This window comes from Balaenoptera physalus (assembly GCF_965194825.1).
Source record: "Balaenoptera physalus genome assembly, chromosome: 2".
NCBI classification, from domain to species: domain Eukaryota; kingdom Metazoa; phylum Chordata; class Mammalia; order Artiodactyla; family Balaenopteridae; genus Balaenoptera; species Balaenoptera physalus.
In genome coordinates, this window is record NC_138883.1 from 37,539,782 (window position 1) to 37,560,571 (window position 20,790).

Below are 20,790 nucleotides of genomic sequence, written 5' to 3' on the forward strand. Positions count from 1 at the left end.
TTTTCTAGCTTTTCTACCTTGGGCAAGTTACTTGAGCTCTCTTGTGCCTGGATCCTCCCCTGTATGTTGGAGATAGTAATAGCACCTTTTCTCTAGGGTGGTTGTCAGGATGGGATAATCTATGTACAATAATACACAATATCTGGCATACAGAAGCTTCCAGTAGATATTAGCTGTCATGATCATCATTTACCATTGTTGTTGTCATCATCTTTTCGCTGGGGCACTTTCTAATATGGAGCACTCTTATTTGGTACTTTCTCATTAAGCTCACTCAGAGGCACACTGAGTGACTGCTTGGATTACGGTGTCAAAGCCGTAACACTAGGAATGTCCTTGGTAGAAAAATGTGAGTTCTTTGTCGATGACTTTATCTTTTGACCTTCTCAATTTCATTTTATTCCAGTGTATAGAATACAACTTGATTTACCAGTTAAAACTAGGAACTCTATCAATAGATTCTAGGGGCTTTATTTTATTGATCCTAACTTAGAACAGGGTCTAGTACATAGAACTTTGTTGGGGAAATTTGGTCAAATAAATTTGAATGTGTGGAATCAAAACCTTTTACTTTGTATGGAAATCTGTTTTGTAAACTCCTTATCCTCATATACGCCACAAAAGAGAAATGTGTGATCAGAAAGATACTTTCTTAACCATACATTTTGTCCCATTTTACCCTGGAGGTATAATCGACCTTTAATAATATAATTATAATATTATATATAATGTAAATAATAATAGCATTTTATCTGATTACTAATAAAATGAATTATATTTTAGGCTTTTAATTCTTTTCATGAAAATTTTGATTCAGTTATCCCTAGATAAATAGAGCCCTTTCTTCTACTGCAATTAGCCAAGGATAAGGGAAATTCAGATAAATTTTCTTGGAAGCAAATAATTTAAATTTGCTCATACCTCCTAACTAATATTTCTTTGTATAAATGTGGACAATTGAATTTTGTGAACAAACACAATGGTGGGAGTATAGAAACTAGGCATTCTGATTTTAAATTTTAGATTTTTTTTTAGGGAAGATTCATATAAATGTTGTGCCCATGCTAGCAACATCTTGACTTATGTCTTTTTAAATTCCATCTTACCCTTTTGTCTTTAACCAATGAATATTTAGAAATATTTTTGTGCTCATAGGACTTTGGAAGTTATATTTTTGTTACTGATTTCTATTTTTATTGTGGTCAGAGAATATGATCTATATGATATCAGTTGTAGTTAAAGTTTTATTAATGACTTGTTATGTGATAATTTTTGCAAATTCCATGAGTTTTTATAGCTCAAACTTCTTAATTGTGCAGTTCAAATGTTCTATATTCTTTTTCCCCATCTATTTTGTTAGTTGCTGAGAGAGATATATTAAAACATCCCATTATATTGATAATAGTGTATTTGTCAATTTCTCTTTTTCTTTCGATCACTTTTTGGTGTTTTGTTTGTAGGCTGTGTTTTCTTGTTGTCGTTTTGATGTATATGAGCTTAGAATTATTTACCTTCCTTTTCTAATCTACTTATGAGACCTTAATAATGATTTTCACCTTAAAGTTTATTTTGTCTGATATTGATAGTAACTCCAATTTATTTGGTTAATTTTTGCCTGTTGTATCTTTTTCTATCCCTTTACTTTCAGTTTTTCTGCATGTTAGATGTATTCCTTATAACCAGTCTATGTCTAGATTAAAAAATATGTCTGATCTGAGAATTGCTCTTAATTGATTAATTTAGTCTGTTTATGTTTATTGTGATCGTTAGTATTTGGGTTCATTTCTATCATCTTATTTTGTGCTTTAAAAAAAGAATTCATCACGTATTTTCTACTTTTTTTCCTTTTTGGAGTTGATCATATTTTCCTGGTTTCTTTTTTCTCTTTTGCCAGTTTGGAAATCATACATTCTGTTTTAATTCTTTTAGTGACACTATTTCTATTTTTAGCATGCATTCCTGATTAATTTTAGAATCAAGCCACTCTCTCTAATAGATATCTCTCTTCCTAAATGAAAATTTTTCGAATGTTCTAGTCAAAATTATTCCTCTCTCGTCTTATATGTTATTGTCTGGTATTTTGGTTCTACCTTGTTTCTGTACCTTGAAAAATTATTATTTTATTCAGTGTTTTTCAGATTTACTCACATATTTACCAGTTTATTTTCTTACCACTGCTTCTTGACTTTCTTTGCTTCCTTCAGGTTCATTTTTCTCCATCCCAAAGAACACAGTATTTATTTCAAAAGGGCTGTGAGTGATATATGTTCCCAATCTTTTTAAACTGAAAATGTCTTTAATTTATCCTCACTCTTGAATGATAGGTTAGCTGGGAATATAATTCTGAATTGAAAGCTTCTTTCTTTTTTTTTAAATTTATTTATTTTAAGTAATTTATTTTTGGCTAGTTGGGTCTTTGTTGCTGTGCGTGGGCTTTCTCTAGTTGTGGCGAGTGGTGGCTACTCTTCGTTGCGGTGCCTGGGCTTCTCATTGTGGTGGCTTCTCTTGTTGTGGAGCATGGGCTCTAGGCACATGGGCTTCAGTAGTTGTGGCTCACGGGCTCAGTATTTGTGGCTCACAGGTATCAGTAGTTGTGGCTCATGAGCTCTAGAGTGCAGGCCCAGTAGTTGTGGCGCAAGGGCTTAGTTGCTCTGCGGCATGTGGGATCTTCCCGGACTAGGGCTTGAACCCGTGTCCCCTGCATTGGCAGGTGGATTCTTAACCACTGAGCCAGCAGGGAAGCCTGAAATCTTCTTTCTTAAAGACATTATCCCATTGTGTTCTGCTATATAAACTTACAGTAACTGAAATGTTTTGGTACCAGCACAGGAATAGAAAAATAGATCTATGAAAAAGAGTAGAAAATCTGGAAGAAGATACTTTTATACACAATTATTTATTAAATGACAAGGCATTTTATAAAAATCAATGGGAAAAGCTTATTTAATAAATGGTATGTGGAAAGTTGTACATCCATTTGGAAAAGCATAACATGAAATATCAATATGACATAATAGAAACATACATAAAATTTCAAATAGGTTTGAACCACAGAAGTGTTTAAAAAAGATATAGGAGAATATTTGTGTAATCTTTATGTGAAACAAAAAGACAGATGTGACTATGTACTAAATCTTCTTATGACAGAAGACACCATGAGCAGAGTTAAAAGATATATTAACAACTAAGACAAATATTGAATACAACAAAAGTTATCATTTCTATATAAAGAGTCTCTGTAGGTAATTAAGGAGATAAAGAGCAAAAGAAGCAAATAGGCAATATACAAGTAAGAGAAAATGAAGGGCAAACATTTTAGTCAACCTTGCTAGTAATTGAAAAAATACAAAGTAAAATGAGATTGTTTAGTCACTTGCCAGATTAGCAAAGATTAAAAATGATTTTCAATGTCCAATGGTGTTATAAGAAAATAGGTAGCCCTTAAAGTATTATTTAGATTATAAATTTTAAAATAGTTTTGAAGGGCAATCTATCAATACGTATCAAAATTTTAAATTTTAATTTAAATGAGCAACTTGGTTCAGCAACTTGACTTCTTTCTGTTTATTATAAGGGAGTAATTGGATACAGGTACAAAGATGCATTTTCATTGTAATGTGTAATATAGTAGCAAAGAAATTGGAACCAACCTAGAGTTCCATCAATGGGGGACACTTTAAATAAGTGGTGCTATACTCATAGAACAGAATGCTATACAGATTTTTTAATTGTTATAAAATGATACATTTTTAATAAGAAAAGAAAAGGGAGGTTATACAATTATATATATACACACATATATACATACACTATGTATGTCCTAAAGTTGTGTACAAAATATGGAAAAGTATAAAAGCATTAAAAGAAAAACTGACTTTAAGCCAAATTTTGTGCTCATCTATATTTTCCAGGTTTTTTCAATTACTTTATTGTTTGAAACAAACTTATTTGTGTTAAGTATGTAAAAAGAATACACAGACACAGACACACACACACACACACACACACACACACGCAAAAGAATTTAAGGGTGTATTATTAAAAGTGCATTATTTATATTCAGTTCCTAACTTTTCCTTATCTTCTGCCTGAAGAAGATTCCTAATTTCATGGTTTGGAAACTGAGGTATACCAGCACTCTTTAAAAGAGAAATGGATTTAGATTTAGAAATGGAATAGATGACCTTGAAATGGAAACCTAAAGATCATTTGGGCTATTGTCCCTAAAAAGTCATTACTGATTTTGCCAGTACAGTCCGTCACAAATATAATAATCTTTAGTACGTGCCCCACAGGCTCCAGAAATAAAAGTCAGGCTCCTGTTCTAAGGCACATTCTGTGAATAGACTCAGGTCTTCCAGTGATATCATTGCTTCATTTTTACCCTGGCGATTGGGGGAACTTGACTGCTGGGTTGGAGAAGAGACGGGAAAGCAGTGTGTTATCATCTGCTCTCTGCTTTAGGCTCCCGGAGAGAAAGGTGTGGGTACCGCGTAGTTCGAAGGCAGAGAAATTCTGATGAGCAGCTGCACTGCCTGAGCAAAGCCAAGAAAAACGGTGGGCACGTGACCCGAGTGAAGGAGCTGCTGCTGAGTGCCCTGAGCCCAGAGCAGCTGGTGCTCACGCTCCTCGAGGCCGAGCCGCCCCACGTGCTCGTGAGCCGCCCCAGCACGCCCTTCACCGAGGCCTCCATGATGATGTCCCTGACCAAGCTGGCTGACAAGGAGCTGGTACACATGATCGGCTGGGCCAAGAAAATTCCGGGTAGGGCTTTCTGGGTCTTAGCTTTAAATCTATTTGTGGAAAGGGCTGCCTCTAACATTTATGGGGCAAGAATACAAAATGGAGTTCCACATTGTGTCTTGGGTATTTAGCAGTTTGAGAGCTTGATTTATAACCTTTAAATGAAATATGTTCTTTCTTCCTATTTTGACATGTATGCCTTCAACACGTCCTGGAAGGCCAGGTTCCAATTTAGAATTCTTGAATTCCTCTGAGTTCTATACCAGACATGGCAGTGCAGAAAGAGTTTATATGGTGGACCCCTTCTCTTCCTGACTCTCTGCCTTCTTCTCCCACTCCTGGATCCATCCCACACCACCTTGCACATACCCCATTCTACCTGTCCATATCTCCTACAGACACTAGCCCGTTGGCCACATCTCATGCCTAGATCTGGTCTGGGACGATGGACCCAGGGAAGAGACCCACCCAGGCTCTGGAAGTGGATATGAGGCCATTTAGGCAGGAAATTCTAGGGTCCTGGGACCTGGAACATGGTCTAAAAGGAAGGGATCTGGGCTCCACCTTAACCCATCTCTTGGCTGTGGACTTCTCACCTTGGGAGGAGGGGTGGGGCTCAGTATGACCAGTATGAAAGTGAAACGTTTCTCAGATGCTAAATAGGCATTGTAAAATTTTGTTCCAATAGAGAAAGAATCAGTAGTATGTACATATATATGGATAAATAGAGTAAATCAGCTGTAGAAGTAGCATGAATCATCAATAAACCTGGAATGCTTTTTAACTTGATAAAGTTAAAAATGGGTTTGGTTATTCGTAAATTGTCATTTAGAACATTCATTTTCTATCCTATAATGTGTCCACTTTCCAAGACCAGTTTGTAACATATACTGCATTGTCACCATCTAATTATTATTTGAATTGGTGTTTCTGTGAAAGAATGAATCAAGGATTCCAACATAGAATGAGAGCAACCCACCATCCCCCTGGAAGGGCTTCTCCATGTACATCTATACATTTGTCTAAGAAATGAGGTCTCTCTCCAAGTTCTAAGCCACTAGGGACAATTTCCATGGCCTGGAGGTCAGCAACTGCATTAAGCACATTTTAAAGATTGAGAAGGGGGCATGAAGCTGGGTGAAGAGCAGCTGGGTGTAAGAGCCTCAGGTAATAGTATCCATAGGGGTCATTTGTTTGCTTCTGAGCTTTCTGAGAATTTTCGGGTTTTCCACTTTGGTTTTGATAGTCTAGCATCTTCACCTTTGCCAGAATGCTGTTTTTTTCTCAGCTCTTTCCCATAGGAGACAATACTGACGCAATTTCCTCTAGCTTTTGCTCTACGTGTATTCCAAGCCTAGTTTTCAAGATCCCACGTGGAGAGTAGTGGTGAAATTAATTACTCCTGAGAGCTGTGCAGCTTCTTTGTGCCAAAACAAAACCAAACTCTTAAGCTGCATTAGTCCCTCTTCAAGCCTGCTATTTTGGAAAATTTTCAGAAAGCTTAGGCATAGTCTGAAGCTGTGGGATTTTTTTCTCCCTTTCTCAGCTAATATAGTCATTGTCTAAACGAAAAAAAAAATTAGAATATCACCTAGCCTTGGTTTTGTTCAATATCTACAAGTATGAAAAGCTTGATCTCCTTTGGGTAGGCTTGTTGTCTATAACTGTGGGTGAGATTGAAACGTGTACACATATCAGGAACCCGAATTGAGTGTAGGACGTGGCTTTGGAAAGGATTTATCCATCTTTCCATTCATTACTCTATTAAATTCTCCTTTGGGCAGATTTGTGTTATAATTGTTCAAAGATTTGAACCATGTGTGTTCTCTGTGCCATAGTTTCCTCATCTGTGAAATGAGGATGATGAGAGATCCTGGCTGTAGGAAATTCTCAGAGATAGGCCTTGTTGCCCCCATTTTTCCTGTAAGAAAACAAAGACTTAATAGGAGATTAAGTAACTAGCTGGGATGAGGCCAAGCAGGGTTCTAAGCAGAATGCATTGCAGTCCAAGGCCATTTGTTTGTATTTACTATATTTATATTATACTGCCTCCTCCTCTTATGGTGGCTTATGGAGGAAGCACTGGTGATCTCTGCTTCTGAAGCGCTCACATCCCTTAGGGACCTGCTTCAGTTGTTACCTATCCTCTTCAGCGTAGAGTAGCTTAGAGACAGCACACCTACTCAGAAGAATGATTCTAACGCTAGATGGGAAATGTTAAGCAATTGAAGAAACTCTTTCAGCTGGAGCTCTGACTTTCTGCAGGGGTTGGCCCTGCTCTCTCTGCAAGCCTCCCATCCGCCACCCCCACTATCCCATCCCCCCACTCCTCCTGGCCCCAGTCATGGGCTGGGCCAGATTGGCAGCCCCTCTGACTGGCAGCTGAGCTCTGTCTTTCTCAGTAGTGCAGAGGAATTATTAGGATATAACCAACAAAGGTCAGTGGCAGCTTTCTGTTCTTCCCTAGCATCTGTCTGGGGAGCTGTATAAGCCCAGGTGTCAGTCCTTTAGAAATTCTGAATGAAGTACATTTCTCTCCTGAAGGGGTTTGAGACTAGAAAATAGTGAGTACTCACTTTGAGTTCAAGATTTTCTCACTTGTCAGCATTTAGCAATGTCTTTAAAATATTGATTTTTCCCCCCTGTATGATTTGTGTTTTCTTAGCTTTTCAAAACTTGCTCTTCTGTTTTTATGGAACGGGGGAGCTGAGGAGGAGGGTGGGGTGTGCTCACGGCCTCTTGCTTTCCCCAGGCTTCGTGGAGCTCAGCCTGTACGACCAAGTGCGGCTCTTGGAGAGCTGCTGGTTGGAGGTGCTCATGGTGGGGCTGATGTGGCGCTCCATCGACCACCCCGGCAAGCTCATCTTTGCTCCAGACCTCGTTCTGGACAGGTGAGAAAAAAATACTTTGTGTTTCTTCTCCGACTGGTTTGAGTGAGGCGCTGAGTGAAGTGGGAACAAAGTCCTGGGTTCTGCAATTAAAACCTTACTCCTGAGAGGGCAGGTAAGAGGAGGATAATGTCATGAGTTCCTTCACTGGGTCAAGAACCCAAGAAGGAGAGCATGGGCACAATGATTAAGTGTCCTGTGACTCATTCTTACCTATTCTTTCAGTGTGGCAGCATTCACTGGCCGGACCACAGCAGGGGCCTGTGTCCTGCAGGGTATGTGGCCGCTAAGTGTACACGTCAACTTAGATTTTTCTGCACTAAAAAACTCCATTTTCAGCTTATAATTTTAAGCTGTCCTGCTATTTTTTCCACTGGTAGGGACCCTGTACATCCAGCTATTTGGACAGGTGATGAAATTCTTACAAATCTACCAAGTTTATTTTAACATGCTTTAACTCACTCTAACTACATGTACTATAGAGCATTTTTGGCAATAGCTGTGGAAGGAATGGTTATTAAAACCAGATGAAAATTAACGGAAACTGGGGAATGATAGTGTTAATGCGATAACTTGGTTGCATTTAGTTTTCTTTTAAAGATGGTGCAGAAAAGGAACCAATTTTTAATTGACTTAGGTGAACTGTTCATGGAGGGAAAGCTGGAATGTACAACACTCAGGCTTTTTAGGAGAAAAGTGGAATGCTTTCTTGGGGTAAATTTGAACAGTTTGAAAATCTCCATGGAAATTGATTTCCACATTCCTTATATTGAAAAAAGTGCTAGTGTTGAATATTCAGTCCCATTTGACTCTGTGCACAAAGAAGGATGCCTAGTGTTATGAATGGAAAGGATCTGCCCCTTGGCATTGCTTCTTTAGATCATCAGAAGATCCCCATGCACACCTTACTCAGATGAAAAGTAATAGCCCAGGGAATTAGCACCCATTCTGTCTGTTGTCATGGATGACAGCATTGACAAAGAACACTGTTCTGAGTAACAGAGGTGTGTTGGTGGAGAACAGGGCCGTTGGGAAGAGCTGGAGCGTGGACTGTGGCTCCAGTAGGAGCAAGCCCAGAGGGAGGTTCTGGAAGCCCAGACCCTTCAGTAGCAATCACAATAGCTGACTTATTGGCTTCCAGGCACCATCTTAAGCACTGATGTGTGTTAAGTCATTTCATCTTCACAACAGCCCTTTATGGGTGAGCACCATTATTATCCCTGTCCTTCCGATATGGAAACAGGAGGTAGGTAACTTACCTGCAGTTAGCAAGTGACGGAGCTGGGCACAGGGGCTGGCTGCAAAGTTCACACTCTTACCTACAACAGTACATGCCTCCCAGCGGGATAGAGAACTGGAAGAGGAAAGAGGAGGAGGCCGAAAGGCAAAGTAACTTTCTACTTTATTCTTTGATCTTAGAACAACTCTGTTTTACTCTCTGTGCACCTCAGAAACCTGCTCCTCCTGCTCTCATCTCAGGGTACCATGTTGCAAGGCGGGCTGCGAGGCCAAGCACCCAGCCAAGCCGTCAGTCTCATTCATTCATTCATTCACTCCTTATATTCCACTTGGCATTTAAATAAAGGCACACACACACACACACACAAATATACACATAAAATTCCCTAGAAGTTAGCGCTAGGAAGAAGTTCTATCCTTTGGTGAACCAATAAATTTGCAGACTTTGGGACTGGGTTATTTTATTTTTTGTCTTGATTTCTAAATTGATGCCACATTTAGTGTTTATTTTCAGTGACTGTGTCATTCCTGGTTTTTAGTACAACTAACTTACCTCTTTGTGTGGGTTCTTTAACTCCCGTGTGTATATAAATTACTGTAAATTGACACCAATCCCAGATAAATTTTAGGCTTACCTGTTGGTTAAGTAATAGAAGAAAAAAAAAAGTAATTTTTCTTATATGTTATTTTAATAGACTCACATTACTTTATAAATATTTGGATGTCTTATTTTTTACAACGTAGAAATTGAGTATATTTGAGGATAAAAGGGGAGTTCTTGGGAATTGTAAATGCATTCACATTGAACAGGCATTTTTTTGGAGTGCCTACTAGTGGTTATTTTTTTGTTGCAGTCCCTACTTGATTTGAGCACTCTGTAAAGTATAGAATTTCAAGTCCGAGACTCTCAGTGCATCTCTTATACAGATAAATACATTTTAATGTAATGGGTATGTTTCTGGAGGAGTTGCTTATTCAAAAATGTTCAAAATGTGACTTATTCCAAAAGTCAGGGATCATGCATCATAAAAGTGTTCTATTGTGAATCTTTTTTGCAATGTGAATAAATAATTTTCACACTACCTGAAAATAATTGTCTTTTGGTAGATTGTCCTGTCAGAGTTCCTTTAAGTGGTGCTATGACCATGTAAGCAGTGAATACAATTAAATTAGCCTATTTATTTGTGGAGACTGAGACTATAATTTGTTTCCCTTTATTCTTGTTGAGGCTTCTGCAGCGAGAAAACTTGAACCTACTGAGGATGAGAGGAAAATCCGGGTATCTCAGCTTATTTCTAACAAGGTAGTTCTTTTAGTAATCACTAGAATCCCAATTCATGTGAAGATCTACCACAGAATCTGAACTTCTACTTGCTCAAAAAATCATATATGCTAAGACATTATGTGTCCTTAGCATCAATAGGAAACTGTCAAATGTTATTAAAAAGTCAGAGGAAGTGGATGTTTATGGAGTTCTGTGGACTCACAAGGGTAAATGTACTGAGTTTGCATTCACCTCAGGTATTTGTATATTGAATTTTCTTCAAGAGACTGACAGAATTTTCACTTCTGAATTTGTATTTCCCTTTTGTACTCAGATCATTTCACCTGAGTTCAATATTTAAGTCCTTCCCATGTGCTAAGCTCTCCCAACCCTATTGCCACCCACACAAAGATAGACAAACTGTGGTCCATTAGCCACATGTGTGCTGCCAGCGGATATATATATATGTCAGTACAAAACAGTGAACCCCAAAGGGAAGCCCACTCTTTCAACACGTTGTCCTTGGTATCAAACAGAATATTTTTCTTTTATAAAGGGAGTGATTATCAAATATAAGATAGTCCCCATGGAACTACTCTTTTATTTTTATTTAGCACTGGTTTATGGGGAAATGGAGTGTAAAAGTAAATTTCCATGAGTAGTTTGGTTTGATTGATATATTGTTTCCGTATTTTAACATCCAACTCATATACCCACTAGGTTCAATTCAGATCTTTTAAACCTGTCCTAATTTCTTACTCGTAATTCAGTGTCAATCATAGTTACTTACAGAATAAATGGAATAGGTCTCATTGACTGTAAAGTCCTTCCTCACTCTGTTCTGTATAACTCATTTTAAAGTAGAACTCTATTAGGGTGTCCTTTACAAGATATTGTACCTTATTGCCCCTATATTTCTCATTTATTTTCTAGAAACGTATTTGTTTTCTACAGCCTGTAAAGTGAATAAAAATATTCTAACCTTGCCACCCCTTGAATGAGATGGTTGGCTCTCATACCTGCTGGAGAAAGCAATCAGACCTAGCTCTTTACAACTGGTTGAGAAATTCACTTTTTCCATGCAGTACATATGTTCTGATTACTTTGAGCTGCAGCATTTATCAAGGCCTAAGATACCCTACAATATAAACTCTACCTCCATTAAAAAAAAAAAAATTAGTTATTTATTTTGGCTGCACCGGGTCTTAGTTGCATTATGCGGACTCTTAGTTGTGGCATGCGGGATCTAGTTCCCCTGACCAGGGATGGAATCCGGGCCCCCTGTCTTACCCACTGGACCACCAGGGAAGTCCCTCTACCTCCATTTTCGAAATATGAATTTACATTTTAAATGGTATGTATTTCGATGAGGAAATGTTGCTAACTTCAGTATTTAGAGACGTGTTTTTAGGCACAGGTGGCAGCTTCTGCAAAATAGGATTGATTTCAAATGAGTCCCCTTATCATACTACTTGGGGAGGTGTGTGTGTGTGTGCGTGTGTGTGCATGCACACGTGTGCCCGTGACCCCACCTCTGAGTCTCACAAAAGAGTAAAGAGCCAAACTATTAAATTGTCAATGCAGGACTTGTTGGATTTTTTGTTTTTGCCCCCAGAGATATTTTAAAACTAGCTTTTCTCAGTATCAGATGTCCTTAAACCCACCAATTACAGTTTCCAATAATTAATTGTCCTAGGCCGAGTGATTTGATGATTGGCTTGAGTGGCATTCAAGTAAATAAGTGAATAAGTATTTCTTGTGCCTCTGCTGTGTGCAGGGCATGCATGTCCTTACTGGACACTAGCAGCAGGCTGCCTGGGAAAGCCCAGAGCAGGGGAGGTGGGCAGATGGCATATGGAGGGCTGGGGCTTTCCTATAGATTTTGGCACCCTTTGCCCAGGGCTCTGATTCTCCAAGGTGGCCTTTCCCTTAGGAGTGACTTCTAGGGGGCACTGACATTTTATCACTTAACCTGTGCGCTTTCAGAAAGTCTCAACTGGTTTCCAAAGTTACCACGCTTGTTTGCTAGTGTGTGCAGTTTGCATACTTGTAGCTTTGTGCAGTGAGCTTGCGGGGGTGTGAACGCTGTGGACTGCAGGGTCCTGGTAAGCGGCCATCCAAGCATAGCACCAAATAGGAAAGGCTTTAGCAGGATTGGTAGTACCCACTGGTGTCAGTTCATTTGAACTCTACAGAGGCCCTTTCTCCAACTACTACCATCACTGGAAATGTCCTGGCTTGGGGTTGGGAGAAGGAGGAGGGACCGGCCAGTTCTTTGAAGATCTCAGGTCCCCTTCAGGGGCTGCTACAGAGACTGAAAATGAAACTTGCAGAAACTCATGGCTACCATAGCTGCCCTTTGCTGTGTACTGCAGGCTTTTAGAAGCAAATGAATGTTTCGTGGCGAAATCATCTAACTGCTTGCTTGTCAAGGACTTCCAATAGCTCTATGACTGATGATAATGGAAGTTGTTTTGGGAGCAGTGAGGTGGAATAATGTGTGTCTGGCTGGAGTGAATTGAAGCTGGTATCTTCTAGGTACAGTTCAAGTAATTTACTTCAAAAGTATGCTTAAACATTCATTTCCATAAGGAGTGCTCAAAAGAATCTCGATTACATGGTCCAAAGTTTGTCTAAAACTTTTGCTTAAAAATAATCTTTGGCACATCAAAATTACCATGTCTCCATTTCTACCTTCCTTTCCTGATTCTAATCCATCTTCTGTAATTGTGATTTCTTTGTATGTCATATTAGCTTTTCTTCAAACTGCATTTAAATGTCTCTTAGTTGCCCCACCAGTTTCTAGTTGACCACCAGGATGTGAGAGTTAAGCCCTAGATATAAAGTAATATTTCTTCTTGGGATATTTGCTTCTGTAATGTTCAGTCTTTCCTCATTAATACTTCAGAGTTTTTTGATGAGAACATGACTGTATCATTTTAGTAATATGTGTCATATTGAGGGCTGGTTGGCTGACATAGTTTAGATCAAAAATAATGAACAGAAATGGTATTCCTTTAAGAAAACATTTGGTGAATAGGTAGGAGGAAAATGTACTTCCAGTGCACACTGTTGCCTAAAGAGTATATATTCAAATGTTTGCTTTATGGACTTCTAGGAGATGCCCTGTCTTCCTTATATAACAATAATTCTAGTAATTTCACATTTCTGGGTGTGCTCTCATTACTATCTTGTTATAGTTAAAGGGTGTACAAGATGAAACTTGAGATTAAAAAGAAAATACTCCTTATTGCTTTCGATGGTTACCGGAAGCTGTATGTTCCTTACATTTCTAAATGGACTTTTGTAGGGACGAAGGGAAATGTGTAGAAGGAATTCTGGAAATCTTTGACATGCTCCTGGCAACGACTTCAAGGTTTCGTGAGTTAAAACTCCAACACAAAGAGTATCTCTGTGTCAAGGCCATGATCCTCCTCAACTCCAGTAAGTAACCACACAGCTGGGCCATGTTTTATGGGGGAGAGATGCTGTTTCTAGAGCTGGCATGGTGTTGAGGAGTACTGAATTTCTTTCTTTCTTTTTTTTTTTCTGAATTTCTTATTTTATTTAAAAAGGGGAAAATGGCTTTCTTTCGGACTTTTCTGTTTCATTTTATAGGGATGTAAACTGTAGTTAACTTTTGGTAATTTGAATATAAATTATTCGTTGGGTGAATTACCGGTAGTAATTTAAAAAGTAGCTGAAACCACTGTACTGGAAAAGGAAAAAACGAACTTCAAAATGTTTACCTCTCATCCTTTTTTCTTTTTTTGACATTTTAATTTATTTCATTGTGATGTAATTGACATATAACACTGTATTAGTTTCAGGTGTATGACATAAATGATTTGAATTTTTTTATAAATTTATTTTTATTTATTTATTTATTTATTTTTGGCTGTGTTGGGTCTTCGTTGCTGCATGCGGGCCTTCTCTAGTTGCGGCGAGCGAGGGCTACTCTTTGTTGTGGTGCGCGGCTTCTCATTGTGGTGGCTTCCCTTGCTGCGGAGCACAGGCTCTTGGCACATGGGCACCAGTAGTTGTGGCTCACGGGCTCTAGAGCGCAGGCTCAGTTGTTGTGGTGCACGGGCTTAGTTGCTCCGCAGCATGTGGGATCTTCCCAGACCAGGGCTCGAACCCGTGTCCCCTGCATTGGCAGGCGGACTCTTAACCACTGCGCCACCAGGGAAGTCCCAGATGATTTGAATTTTGTGTATATTGAGAAATGATCACAATAAGTCAACACCCATCACCATACATAGTTAACAAAACTTTTTTCTTGTGATAAGAACTTTTAAGATCTGCTTTCTTAGCAACTTGCAAATATGCAATACAGCATTATTAACTATTGTCACCATGCTGTACATTATATCCCCGTGACTCATGTACTTTATAACTGGACTTTCAGCCCCTTTTCAGTGTTTATACTGACCTTTTACATGGTTAACATGCATTTATATTTACTATTTTGGGTTCTGCTTTTACAAGTTCATTTATTCATTCATTTCATTCATTCATTCACTAAAAATGTTGAGGATATATATATTCCTGCCCTCCCATGGCTCATAGGGAGAGAGAGAAAACAAATTCTTTAAAAAGAATGATCTCAGTGCTATCACAAATTGTGTACAGAGCACTGAGTACTCTGGGAAGACAGGAGGAGAGGTGCTGAAGTGGTTGCAGAAGGGAACGATGTTTGGGTGTTGAATGAGTTGATGGGCAGGTGGGAGGGGTAGGCAGGGAAGAATGAAAGGACGGGGGTAAGCCAGGAGCTGCAAGTCATGCAGTGGAAGAGCAGGGCGAGGTGGACAAGGTTGTAAAATGCAGTGTTGAAGATTACTGAGTGTAACTCTTGCTGAGAATTGTTGCCTGGGGCATTGAGCAGCCCTAGAAGAGGGTCAGGCAGGGAAGTATCATGGACAGATAGGCATTCTTGAAAGGTCACTCTGGCTTCCGTGCGGAGGACTGACTGGAGAGGGGAGAGACTGAGGCAAGGGGCCTAACAGGAGTTATTAGGAACAATGAGAGCCAGAACTAACTTGGTGTGGAGGGGCCTGGGAGGAAGGGACCTGACTTGAGGGAAATATATGGGTTAGAGGTAGGAAATGAGGAAAGCATCTAAGATGTGTGTATGTTGTAGCTTTGTTGTTTTTTTCTTATTATATAAATAATACCTGGTTATTGTAAACATTCAAACAAAAGAAAAACATACAAGGAAGAAAATAAAAATCACTAGGAATCCCCCCTCTCCGCCCTAGATAACCACCGTATCTTTGGTGACTGTTCTTTAACAGCTCTTGATAGAGAGATAGAGATAGATATGTACACATATGCTCATATATAAAATTTTACATAAAGAGCATAGCATCTTGTATTAAAAGTTATGGAAACTTAGAAGGAGGCTTGCTTTGATCCCATTTTTTCTTGATCCTTCCAGCCAGACACCAAGTAGCTAATCTTAACAACTAGAGGGTAGCCTTCATACCTTCTTCCATCCTCTAATAATCATTTAAAATAATACCTCACCTCCGGTATATACACAGATAGACCTTTTTTCCCCCATTTAAAAAACTTGGGACACTACATACAAATACTTCTTTGCATCTTGCTTTTTTCCTTTTCAGAATGCTGTGAAATCCCTTCAGGACAGTGAGGAGAGATCTAACTCAGTCTTTGAAGCAAGGGCATTGTCTACATCGTTCAGCCTTTTCTCTATTGATGGGCCTTTGTTTAATATACATTTTCTATTTTTTTTACCATTATAAACATTGCTACAATTAATAGAGACGTATTATTTTGCACACATTTCTAAGTTTCTGTGTAGTTTTCATCCTGTTCAGTTTGCTGTCTACCTGGTGGTATTCAATCCAGCTGCTGTACCAGGTATTGATTGCTTTGCTTAGCTGTTTACTCTTGTTGGGCCTTTAGGTTATTATTTTTGTTTTTTTCTTTCTTTCTCAAATAATATGTATGTCCAGGTTTTAATTCTCAAGTGATGACTTACAGACTTCATTTGGGCAATGTATGGGGCTTTATTACCTAGATTTTATCCAATTTTAGAGCTTAGTGTTTGAAACAGCAGAAATCTGTGAGATGGTATTATGCTACTTTATTTTAAATCAGACCAAGCAGCAGTTCCTGAAGCCAAAACTCAATGCAGAACCTGTGGCCACATGGGTCGCAGGCTGTCTCCTGATGTGGGAGCAGCTGACCTCTCCCCCTCCAGCCTATATTCATTTCCTCTCTAGTAGGTACTCTTGGACATTGGCACTAGTTTTGATGAAAGGGAAACACATAGAGCAGTGCTTCTCAAACTATCTATGGTGAAGCACCAGGTTTCTTTTTCTTTTATAATTTCCAAATTGTTATAGATAGTTACTTTATTTTTATTAGAGTATAGTTGATTTACAGTGTTGTGTTAGTTTCTGCTGTACAGCAAAGTGAATCAGTTATACATATACATATATCCACTTTTTAATTTTTTTAACCTTTAAATATTTAAATATTTATTTATTTATTTTTCTGCACCGGGTCTTAGTTGTGGCCCCAGGGGAATCTTCGTTGCTGCGTGTGGGATCTTTGTTGCGGCATGCGGGATCTAGTTCCCTGACCAGGGATTGAACCTGGGCCCCCTGCATTGGTAGCACGGAGTCTTAATCACTGGACCACCAGGGAAGTCCCTATTGACTCTTTTTTTAGATTCTTTTCCCATATAGGTCATTATAGAGTACTGAGTAGAGTTCCCTGTGCTATACAGTAGGTCCTTATTAGTTATCTGTTTTATATATAGTAGTGTGTATATGTCAATCCCAGTCTCCTAATTTATCCCTCCTCCCCTCCTCCCTGGTAACCATAAGTTTGTTTTCTACATCTGTGACTCTATTTCCATTTTGTAAATAAGTTCATTTGTATCATTTTTTTAGATTCCTCATGTAAGCGATATCATATGATATTTGTCTTTCTCCATCTGACTTACTTCACTTAGTATGATAATCTCTGGGTCCATCCATGTTGCTGCAAATGGCATTATTTCACTCTTTTTTATGGCTGAGTAATATTCCATTGTATATATATACCACATCTTTATCCATTCATCTGTAGATGGACATTTAAGTTGCTTCCATGTCTTGGCTTTTGTAAATAGAGCTGCTATGAACATTGGGGTGCATGTATCTTTTCAAATTATGGTTTTCTCCGGATATATGCCCAGGAGTGGGACTGCTGGATCATATGGTAATTCTATTTTTAGTTTTTTAAGGAACCTCCATACTGTTCTCCATAATGTTGTACCAATTTACATTCCCACCAACAGTGTAGGAGGGTTTCCTTTTCTCCACACCCTCTCCAACATTTATTGTTTGTAGACTTTTCGATGATGGCCATTCTGACTGGTGTGAGGTGATACCTCATTGTAGTTTTGATTTGCATTTCTCTAATAATTAGTGATGTTGAGCATCTTTTCATGTGCTCTTTGGCCATCTGTGTGTCTTCTTTGGAGAAATATCTATTTAGATCTTCTGCCCATTTTTGGATTGGGTTGTTGGTTTTTTTGACATAGAGCTGCATGAGCTGTTTGTATATTTTAGAGATTAATCCCTAGTCAGTTGCTTGCAAATATTTTCTCCCACTCTGAGGGTTGTCTTTTCGTTTTGCTTATGGTTTCCTTTGCTGTGTGGAAGCTTTTAAGTTTAATTAGGTCCATATGTTTATTTTTGTTTTTATTTTCATTACTCTAGGAGGTGGATCAAAAAAGATATTGCTGTGATTTATTGCAAAGAGTGTTCTGCTTATGTTTTCCTCTAAGAGTTTCACAGTGTTGGCCTTACATTTAGGTCTTTGATCCATTTCGAGTTTATTTTTGTGTATGGTGTTAGGGAGTGTTCTAATTTCATTTTTTTACATGTAGCTGTCCAGTTTTCCCAGCACCACTTATTGAAGAGGCTGTCTTTTCTGCATTGTATATTCTTGCCTCCTTTGTCATAGATTAGTTGACCACAGGTGCGTGAATTTATTTCTGGGCTTTCTGTCCTGTTCCATAGATCTATATTTCTGTCTTTGTACCAGTACCATACTGTTTTGATTACTGTAGCTTTGTAGTATAGTCTGAAGTCAGGGAGTCTGATTTCCTCCAGCTCCAATTTTCTTTCTCAGGATTGCTTTGTCTATTTGGGGTCTTTTGTGTTTCCGTTTAAATTTTATAACTTTTTTCCTAGTTCTGTGAAAAATGCCATTGGTAATTTGATAGGGATTGCATTGAATCTATAGATTGCCTTGGGTAGTATAGTCATTTTGACAATATTGATTCTTCTAATACAAGAACATGGTATATCCTTCCATATAGATAGTTACTTTTGTAAAATAAAAATAAAGTACTAGAAAAAGAAAAGTGCAAAATACAAGCCCTAGTATTTTGTTGTTACATTCAACTGATTTAAAATTACTCTATCAATTACTGTAAAAGTTTCCAAATGCTTACCCTCAATTTCTTCTTCTCTCTTTGTGAACTGGTAACAGACGATACTTTGAGTAACCCTGGTATAGAGCATGGAGAGCTGTCTGGGAGATAGCTGGATCAGGAGGTGGGGGTGGGGGGAGGAAGTTAGGTCTTGAAGGAGAGTGGAAGGGGAATGAAGAAGGAATTTGAAGGTCATGTGAGACTCAGAAACCCTGAAGACAACCTTTGGGTACTTCCTGGTTGGATCTCAATCTGGCCTTACTTGCCTGACAAGACATTTCCCCCACACCCAGTACACTCCCTACCCCAGTTCTAGAAAGCAGACATTTGTGAGTGGAAATGGTAAGTTGTTGGACAAATGAAAATTGTAGGGAAAGCCAAGAAGACTCCTAAATGCTTTGGAGCTTCTGGCACCTTCTTGACATTGATTGTTACCATTCACCTTCTATAAAATAACATGAGGGCTCAGCTTACATCAGTGATTAAGTTGATGTGCATATAGGAAATGTCCAGGTGGGACATTTGAAACTGATTGTGGAAGAAAATCAACTTTTTCTGACCTTCTCTTTGAATCTACCTACAGACGTTACCTCAGATTTTTGCTGTCATTTGTCTTTGTTAAAGGAAAGATTTCCCTGGAAAGTTCATTCCCACCTTGGTACAGGAGGATCATCAAATGCCAGATTATGGGGCTTCTCTTACTTGCAGAAATAATTTAGAACTCTTTTCTGTGCAGCAAAGTGCTCCTTGGAAAGCAGTTTGCTTCTTGTTACACCACTTTGCAGTGTAAAGCCTTATGTTCGGCAAGGCTCCTCACAGTCATTTTAGCCTCTGGACATCATATTGTGTTGTTGGGAAACTAGAAACATCGGTGCGAATGGGAAAGCCTAAGGCTACGGCATTCCTCCTGCAGTATCTGACAGAACTGCCATATAGAGAGAATTACAGAGGGTGAGGTAGGCATGTGATGTAATTACCACTTGGGACAGTAAGTGAGTAGGATTTGTTTACAGTAAATCCAAATTTAAGAAATCTTTTCTTAAGAATTTTTTTTGGCTTGGTAGTCATAACGGCATTCAAAATGAATTTATTCTGTTCAGCATTGCTGTTAGGAAAGTGGGGTTCTGTTTCTGTTGGAAAATTTCCACTGTCAGGAGAGGTGAGTCTTTCCCATGCTAGATTTTAAGCATCTCAAGTTACAGGCTTTTTTCTTTTTGATTATTTATAGCATTAACTTGAAAACAAACACAGGGACAGAATCCACTTAGCCACCTTGAATTTAAACCACCCTACAGAATATGTAAAACAGACATTGGACATTGGACAGTGACTCCCAAGAGAATAGACACAAGGTGATCCCTTTGACCAGTTTACTGCCCGGAGCCAGTTTCCAGGTTGCAACACAGGGAGAAGTAACCCAGGTAGACACCAGTGGTCTCCCTGAATTGAGGGAGCAGAGTGATGAATTTGGGGAGGCTAGGATTTTCAGGGGAGAGAACTGGAGAGGAGCGAGCCGGACAGAGAGAGTTTAGAGACCTGCAGAGGCTCCCCTTCAGGTCTTCAGCTGAGCATTAATTTCATGCTTATGATACTAACCGAGGACAGGGAAAGAACCACCAGATAGAAGCAGGCAGAACAACACTTGGAAGTTCACACAGGGCCAGGAATAGTTCATGTCACCAGACACAGGGAAAAAACCTTTTACTCTACTGGATGTTGGTTGTAGTACTCAGAAAGGTATTGCCTCAGTAGTGAGGTAACATAAGCCCTAGACTAAAGGCTGCCCTGGTCCTACCGAATGAAACTTAAAAAGCAAGTCTGAAGGATCAAACTATTGACAAGTAACTTAACTGCATCTTAACTGCATAAAGCTCAGGACTATTTAAAGGAATGGAAGAATATCCAGCACTTAACAGGGTAAACCAATCACATGTTAGCAAGCATGGAAAGAAGCAGAAAATATGACCTATTATGAGGAAAATGACAATAATTGGAAAAGACACCAGGTGATGCACATGGTAGAATTAGTAGACAAGGACATTAAAACAATTACTGTAACTATATTCCATATGTCCAGGGAGTAGAGGAAAGCATGAACAGGTTAAGGAAGACATGGAAAATATGAAACACACACAAATTAAATTTCTAAATGTGAAAACTATGTTGATGCATTTGCATCTGATTAGGCATAGCAGAAGAAA

The 20,790-nt window shown here is 38.8% G+C and overlaps 1 protein-coding gene across 1 annotated transcript in view; it reads left to right on the top strand.

The window, feature by feature from the left end:
* The window catches only part of ESR2 (estrogen receptor 2), an 83,949-nt gene that overhangs the window by 43,745 nt on the left and 19,414 nt on the right, over positions 1–20,790 (top strand). The window contains exons 6-9 of the mRNA XM_082442703.1: positions 4,465–4,764; positions 7,496–7,634; positions 10,099–10,173; positions 13,445–13,578. Of these exons, the coding sequence (XP_082298829.1) occupies positions 4,465–4,764; positions 7,496–7,634; positions 10,099–10,173; positions 13,445–13,578 (648 nt within the window). The remainder of the gene's footprint in view (positions 1–4,464; positions 4,765–7,495; positions 7,635–10,098; positions 10,174–13,444; positions 13,579–20,790) is intronic.